This window comes from Olea europaea, unplaced genomic scaffold (genome assembly GCF_002742605.1).
Source record: "Olea europaea var. sylvestris unplaced genomic scaffold, O_europaea_v1 scaffold2363, whole genome shotgun sequence".
Classification (NCBI taxonomy): domain Eukaryota; kingdom Viridiplantae; phylum Streptophyta; class Magnoliopsida; order Lamiales; family Oleaceae; genus Olea; species Olea europaea.
The window spans coordinates 96842-104895 of record NW_019241761.1 but is presented as its reverse complement, the minus strand read 5'-3'; the positions used below and the strand labels follow the sequence as shown (position 1 = coordinate 104895).

At 38.1% G+C, this 8054-nt stretch overlaps 2 protein-coding genes across 2 annotated transcripts in view; one reads left to right on the top strand and one right to left on the bottom strand.

Annotated features, from left to right (window-relative positions):
* The first annotated feature begins 646 nt into the window (after positions 1 to 646).
* On the top strand, positions 647 to 1673 carry LOC111381742 (heavy metal-associated isoprenylated plant protein 21-like). The gene is made up of 3 exons (XM_023005557.1): positions 647 to 731; positions 850 to 934; positions 1028 to 1673. The coding sequence occupies exons 1-3, from the start codon at positions 711 to 713 to the stop codon at positions 1450 to 1452; spliced, it is 531 nt and encodes a 176-aa protein (XP_022861325.1). The 5' UTR covers positions 647 to 710; the 3' UTR covers positions 1453 to 1673.
* Positions 1674 to 6460: 4787 nt separating this feature from the next.
* LOC111381741 overlaps positions 6461 to 8054 on the bottom strand; it is a 3509-nt gene continuing 1915 nt past the window's right edge. Inside the window, exons 2-3 of the mRNA XM_023005556.1 lie at positions 7961 to 7966; positions 6461 to 7858 (exon numbers count right to left, since the gene is read on the bottom strand). Of these exons, the coding sequence (XP_022861324.1) occupies positions 6461 to 7858; positions 7961 to 7966 (1404 nt within the window). The remainder of the gene's footprint in view (positions 7859 to 7960; positions 7967 to 8054) is intronic.

The window sequence follows — 8054 nt, the reverse complement described above, 5'->3', positions numbered from 1 at the left end:
TAGATGAACCTCGATGTGAGATTTATAATTAATAGTTCTTAATCTGATTTTTTATTTTGTAATTTGTGAAAATATAAGTTGTTCGCATTATTTTAATACATTGATCTCTTTCTTGTTACAAAATGATTCCCAAATAGTGGATATGTAACCTTCAATCGTAAAGCTACTTTCATAGTCTCATTTGTATATCCATTTCTTTTCCATGGTTTGTATATACAAAACTTAATTCATATAAAGCCAGTTATAGATAACCATCCAAGTTAAAGCAAAAATATTCCCCTCAACATTCTAGGGTCCAAATAAAACACACAAACTTAGAGAGTAGGGAGTGAATCAACGACATGACACTGACTTCAAAAGTTAGCTAATCAAGCTAATGGGATGTTAAATAAATGAGGGGTTCTGTTCTTAAGTTCAAGCTTTCTCAGCATCCTACACGTATTTATCATTTGACGAGAACGACTTTGGTTGACACATGATACTACGTAAAAGATTATCTTTTTAAACTTTTAGAAGAGATAACTTAAGAAGTAACAATTTCCTCTCAAAAGCAGATTCTTTTCAAGTCCAACGACTTACAAATCACTTTTAAATATTCCCTCTGCATGCACAAATGAATGAGATATATTGATTCCATTATCAGTACTCCCCACTCTGTCCATCCCACAACGCACGTTGATTTGTTCCTTCAGTATCTTTCTCCGATCTCCATGACTCTTCCAGATATGGAGGTAGGTCTTATAACCCATGTCAAACATAGGTACAAATTAATTTACAAAAAAATTATTTAGTGCTTCGTCTTTCGATTATATTTTTAATTGAATTACTTTTAAATTTTACAAACTGCAGAAACCTCCAGTTACAGAGATACAAGTTCGTATGGACTGCAACGGCTGCATGCAGAAAATAAAGAAGGCCTTGCACGGTATCAATGGTACGCAAACTAATTTCAATCAACAGTGTTAACTGCATGCTCTTTTTATTTTTATCCATAGAGCATAATTTGCAAAAAGTTCGTCTCTCTTAGGTATATACGATCTCCACATTGATTTTCCTCAGCAGAAGATAACAATAATTGGGTGGGCAGATCCTCACAAAATAGCCAAAGCCATTAAGAAAACTGGAAAAACTGCAATAATCTGTTCACATTCAGAGCCATCTGATGATCCCCCATCAGAACCAGCACCACCAGGAACAGAGGGAGGTAACCAGCCCGCGGCAGAAGAAGCACCACCACAACCATCATTACCAGTGCCGGAAAATCCACCATCTGAGGCTGCTAATAGTACTCCAACAAACCAGCCTCCAGTTCAAACCTCTAAACCAAAAGATGCTGAGGAAATTCATGTGATACACCACCATGTACAAGATAGATATGGGCCATTTGGCTACGGTGGTTCACCAGCACCGGGATTAATTAGTGTCCAGCCACCTCAACCAATGTTCGAGTGAATTCCCGCAAACGTACAGGTTCGTTGACAAGTAATAATTGTGATAAGTAAAGTATCGTCCCACAGGGAATAAGGATTAATTCTAGGATATTTGATAAATTTGAATTCGTGTTTGTGACTAAAACTATCGAATGAATAGTTAACGGATTTTTAAAACTAAAATTTATAAAAGTAATGGAGGTTGATTTAAAACTCGAATATGCGAATGTATTGGATTTCAGACGCCATTGAGTAACGCTTAGTTCTAATTCTCAACTAGTGTTAATTATCTCAATTTATGCAATTGCGACGATCGATAATTCCACAATTATTTATTATTCTTTTCCAAGATATAATAAACCTATGTTTACCACGAGACGATCATATTCCTAGTTCGAATTCATATGGTAAACATGCATTGACATTTAGGATTATCATATAAAATCGCACACGTCACAAATATTATTCCTAATATTTATTGCGCGTGTGTTCCAATAATAGTGTTCTACCTATCGTGAGTTTTCCAACACTACGAATAAGCAACTTATTATCCTAATGGTGCGCTAATATTAGAACAATATAAATAAGCATATTAATGGAATCACAACACGATATTTAAAATAAAAACACATGTCTCAAATTAGAACTAAAAATAAAACATCTTTGTCATCCATCCAATACAGGAGAAAAATTAGCCTAGCATACTGTTGGAATTAAACAAAGAAAAGTGGAAGGAAATCACCAAAACTCGACAGGACATGATTGACTCCACGAATTTGCTTGACTTTTGCACGTGTATTTTGATTTCTCGAGTCACAGGATCAGCTTCCAACTTTATGTATATCAAAATATATATGTATCAGCCGCTGCCCAAGTTTATGTATATATCCCAGCAGCCAATTTCTCTTCTTGTTGTAGGTTTGTATGTATATTAGTCAGCAGCAGCCCTTTTTTTCTCCCCCCAAGCAGCCTTTTTTTTTTGTGAATTCTGGCCAGCGACTTCTTGTGTATATATCTCACCTTTCTTCCCCTCTAATTGGTGTGTAAAATATATATAAATCAGCCCCCACAATCTCCTCCAGCAGCTGCAGCTTCTCTGACTCTCCTGTCGGAGTTTTTTTAATTCCCTCCGCTCTCTAGGTTTTCTTTTTTTCTCCCTCTTTTATGAAAACTAATCTGCATGGTTTTTAATAGTAAAACCTAGGAAATTTTCAGCTTTGGTCCCTGAAGTTTGGAGAAGCATTTAAAATGACCCCCGATAATTAAAATGGCCCACAAGCGCCCAATTCACTTTTCGCCAATTTTTGCTTCTTTCCTTTCCTTCTTCGTCCAAGCACGAGCTTTACCTAAGAAAATTAATACAATAAAATTTAGATCATATTTTGCCAAAAGAACAATAAAATTATTTAGTTTAGAGCACCGAATAAGTGTAGAAAATACACTTATCAAACCCCCAAACTTGAATCTTTGTTTATCCTCAAACAAAACTGAAATCTAAGTAACAACAAACATACAAGCATGCAAAAATTATTTGGTTGGACAGTTTAACTTTTTACCACAGCATTTGAGATTACTGAATTAAATCTATAAACTGCTTCAAAGTTGCAATACCAAACCAATTTTTACTCTACCAATGCAAAATCGACGTGTGTGTGTGAAAAATTAAGTAGACACTAATGACTTCACAAGTTGTTTTAATTCCCGACCCTCTATGGTCAAATATATTCTTTCATCTCTCGTAAGATTCACACAGCCCCAACTTTATTATTTTCACTCAATTCCCAGCAGGTGATCTAAGGTTGAATTTTTCATTACTATCATTACCCTCTCTAGTTCCGGTGGACGTTACTAGTTGCAAGTTAATACATCAATGAACAAATATTCTCAATTAATTGATTGCTTCAACCGCTAGGACTCAACTAGGCTAATTATCCTTCATTGAAAAGTGAAATTTTCTCGAATAAGTGCTCGGACTTAACAAGGCAATTAGTGCTTTTGCTTTTTTTCTTGCACTTGCTTTTTCTGATTTTTAAGAGTTTTTATTTTTTATTTTTTTATTATTCTCTCCATTAAGCTTTCTAGATGACCCATGTAGCAGGCTTTAGGCCGATGACTTCCAAGTCAGATGACTTTAGAGCATCAGGTTTTAAGATACCTTTACAGGCTTAATAACTCGAGTCAAAAAGGCTTCGAAGAGAACAATTTTTTTTTTTCAAGTGCAACTTCATCCCTGATTGCTTTCTAAATAACCCCTGTAACGAGCTTTAGGCCGATGACTCCCAAGTCAGATGACTTTAGGGCATCAGGTTTTAAGATACCCTTGCAGGCTTAATTACTCGAGTCATAAAAGCTTTAGAGAGAAGTTTTTAATTTCAAAATATATGCCTTGATTAGTGCAATGCCCTTTATCATACATTTATTCAATCAAATCGACCTCCAACTCAAGACTTTTACCAATTTTATCCTGTTAGTCTAAGACAATCCACACATAAGTTTTCACACATGGAATCCTTGCCCATATCCGTATCTTCCTACAATAGCAAAATCACCCCCAAACTGTTCTAAATTTGGTCTAAGGATAAATAATTTGTATGGTATGGATAAAGCGTCTATATTCAACTAAATCAACCTATAAAGCATATGAATCAACTTATTTCATCACAATGTCAACTCAATTTCAGTGCATATTTAATATCAAATTTTGCAAGTTCAAGCTGCAATCAGTCTAGCATGCTCCCTATCCACAGTTCATAAATTAACACCAAATCTCAAATTTAATCATCATTGTCAGCCAAATTGTCCAACCCACACAAGCACACAAACAAACAAAAATAAAAAGTTAACTAATTTCTTTTTTTTTTTTGTTTTTTTTTAAACATATGAAAAACAACACACGAAAACATACGAAAACCAAAAACACAAAGTGTTTCCCACCCCCAAACGTAAACCAGATATTGTCGTCAATGTCTTAAAACATAAGTAAAAATGTAAGGGGATGGGGAGGAAAAGGACGAAGGTACTCCCCGAATTTTTCTGTGGAAGGTACTGTAGGTAACGGCTAGACAATCTTTTTCATCATACTTTCCCTGTGGTCGATGTTGGTCTGAGTGTTCCACAACGTTATGTTCCTGCATATGGCAATCATCAAATAGTAGAGATCAAATAATCCAAAACCTATGTTACTTAGTCCAAACACTCGAAATAACCAACATTATATTTAAGGGCTTCAATGAACACATGACCAGATGACGATAATGTATAAATGTAAACGTGCCTAAATCTAATGCAACTAACAATTAAAATAAATCTATATGCAATGCAATGCAGAAAACAAAATAACTAAAAGGTTCAGAAATTGGGTTGCCTCCCAATAAGCGCTTTATTTATAGTCTTTAGCTAGACTTTGTTGTCCTGGCTACTCTACATTGTCAAGTGGCACGGTTGTTTTCTCATTGGAGTAGTCACCTCCCCAATACGCTTTCAACCGTTGTCCATTTACTTTGAATCTCCTTTGTTGATCTTTAGACATCACTTCCACAGCACCATGTGGAAACACAGCTACCACTGTGAATGGACCCGACCACCTAGACTTTAGCTTTCCTGGAAAAAGCTTGAGGCGTGAATTGAATATCAACACTTGCTAACCAACCTCAAACTCTTTTTCCCTTATATGCCTGTCGTGCCATCTCTTGGTCTTTTCCTTGTAAATCTTTGCATTCTCATACGAATCCAAACGAAACTCATCTAACTCATGAAGTTGTAGAACTCTCTTTTCTCCTGCTGCCCTCATATTGAAATTGAGTAAGTGTGTCGCCCAGTATGCTTTATGTTCTAACTCAACGGGTAGGTGACACGCCTTTCCAAATATTAGTCGATATGGAGACATGCCAATTGGAGTCTTAAATGTTGTTCTATATGCCCAAAGTGCATCGTCCAATTTCTTAGCCCAATCTTTACGTGATGCACTGACCGTAGCTTCAAGAATCTTCTTTAATTTCCCTATTGGAGATTTCCACTTGCCCACTAGTCTGAGGATGATATGGAGTCGAGACACGATGTTTCACTCCATATTTGGCCAACAACAAAGCAAAGAGGCGGTTACAAAAGTGCTTTCCACCATCACTAATAATCGCTCTCGGGGTGCCATACCTTGTGAAAATATTTTTCTTCAGAAATTGAGTCACTACCCGACCGTCATTAGTTGGTAAAGCCACAGCTTCAACCCACTTAGACACGTAGTCCACTGCCACCAGTATGTATTGTTGACCATAGGATGGAGAGAATGGTCCCATGAAGTCAATGCCCCAAACGTCGAATATTTCAACCTCCAAGATACCGTTCAAGGGCATCTCGTTCCTCCTTGACATGTTTCCAGTTCTCTGGCACTTATCACAGTTCTTCACCATATAATGTGCGTCCTTGAACAGCGTAGGCCAATAAAAACCCGATTGCAGTACCTTTGCTGCTGTCTTGGTTGCTGCAAAGTGGCCCCCATACGGTGCAGAGTGACATGATTCTAATACTTGATGTTGTTTTACTTCTGGCACACAACGGCGTATGATCTGATCTGGACCCCTTCTGTAAAGGATTGGATCATCCCAAAAGTAGTGTTTTAGGTCACTGAAGAATTTCTTCTTTTGGTGACTCGAGTATTCTGGTGGGATGATGGAGCGAGCCAAATAATTCACATAATCGGCATACCATGGCGTAGTGATAATCTGAAAGAGCATTTCATCTAGGAAAACTTCATTGATCTCCTCCGTAGGGTATGACCCATGTGATTCAAGGCGAGATAAATGATCTGCAACAACATTCTCGCTCTCCTTTTTGTCTCTGATCTCCAAATCAAATTCTTGCAATAGGAGTATCCATCGAATAAGCCTTGGTTTTGCGTCCTTCTTGCTCATTAGATATTTCAATGCTGCATGATCCGTATAGACAATCACTTTTGACCCAATCAAATATGACCTGAATTTGTCAACAGCGAACACCACTGCCAAAAGCTCTTTCTCCGTAGTAGCATAATTCATTTAAGCCTCGTCTAAAGTCTTGTTGGCATAGTGGATAACATGAGAAATATTATCCTTGCGTTGACCCAACACTGCCCCCACTGCATTATCGCTGGCATCACACATAAGTTCAAACGGATAATCCCAGTCTGGAGGAGCCAACACTGGAGCGGAAACCAATTTTTCCTTTAAAGTGTTGAAAGTTGTCAAGCACTCCTCAGAAAAGTGAAATGGGGCCCCTTTTTCCAATAAATTGCACAATGGCTTCGAAATTTTGGAAAAGTCTTTGATGAAGCGTCGGTAGAACCCAGCGTGACCCAAGAAACTTCTAACTCCTTTTACTGTTACCGGCGGTGGAAGTTTTTCGATGACTTGTATCTTAGCTCTATCAACCTCAATACCCCGTGCTGAGATTAAATGTCCTAACACAATCCCTTCTTGAACCATGAAGTGGCATTTTTTCCAATTTAATACGAGGTTTGTGTCCTCACACCGCTGTAGCACTTTTCCCAAATGTTCAAGGCATTCCTTAAATGATTTTCCAAATACTGAGAAATCATCCATAAACACCTCAATGATATTACCCACCATGTCTGAGAAAATAGACATCATACAACGTTGAAAAGTGGCTGGAGCGTTGCAAAGGCCGAAGGGCATCCTCCTATAAGCGAAAGTGCCGTAAGGGCATGTAAATGTCGTCTTCTCTTGATCATCAGGCGCAATAGGGATCTGGTTGTACCCCGAATAGCCATCTAAAAAGCAATAGTAAGCATGTCCAGCGAGTCTCTCTAACATCTGGTCAATGAAAGGAAGGGGAAAGTGATCCTTTCTTGTGGCATTGTTGAGTTTACGATAATCAATGCAAACTCTCCACCCCGTGACTGTACGTGTGGGGATAAGCTCGTTATTTTCATTTGGAACCACCGTGATTCCTCCTTTTTTCGGTACGACCTGCACTGGACTCACCCAATGGCTGTCTGATATAGGATATATGATCCCTGCATCCAGAAGCTTTAATACCTCTTTCCTTACCACCTCCTGCATAGTCGGGTTTAATCTGTGTTGATGCTCGATTGAAGCTTTGTAATTGTCTTCCATCAGTATCTTATGCATACAAAGCGAAGGGCTGATCCCTTTTATATCCGATATCGTCCATCCTATTGTTGTCTTGTGCTTTCGAAGCACCCTCAGCAATTGATCCTCTTCCACTTCTGTAAGACTATTTGAGATAATTACTGGAAGTGAATTCTTTTCCCCCAAGTATGCGTAGCGAAGATGTGTTGGCAGTTGTTTGAGTTCAAGAGTTGGAGCTTGTTTTATAGATGGTAAAGGTGTTGTAGGTCTTTCACCGAGCTCCAAACACGGTTGCTTGAAGAATGGTGGTATGGCTGCCAAATAACGTGCACATTCTTCTGCTTCCTATTTTTCTGATGGTAAATCTTGAGAATGTACTAAGCACGCTTCAAGCGGATCTTGAGGGTGATCTAGTTTGGATGTCTCTGACACCGCTTCTTTTATTACATCAATCTGCATGCAAGAATCCGGTTCGCTCTGAAATCTGAAAGCTCGAAACACGTTGATTGTCAGTTCTTCTTCATTTAACCTCAATATCAAC

Coding starts and splice junctions, on each gene's coding strand:
- LOC111381742 (XM_023005557.1), top strand. CDS start 711: ATGACTCTTCCAGATATGGAG. Junction 732..849: donor TGACTCTTCCAGATATGGAG/GTAGGTCTTATA, acceptor TACAAACTGCAG/AAACCTCCAGTTACAGAGAT. Junction 935..1,027: donor GGCCTTGCACGGTATCAATG/GTACGCAAACTA, acceptor CGTCTCTCTTAG/GTATATACGATCTCCACATT.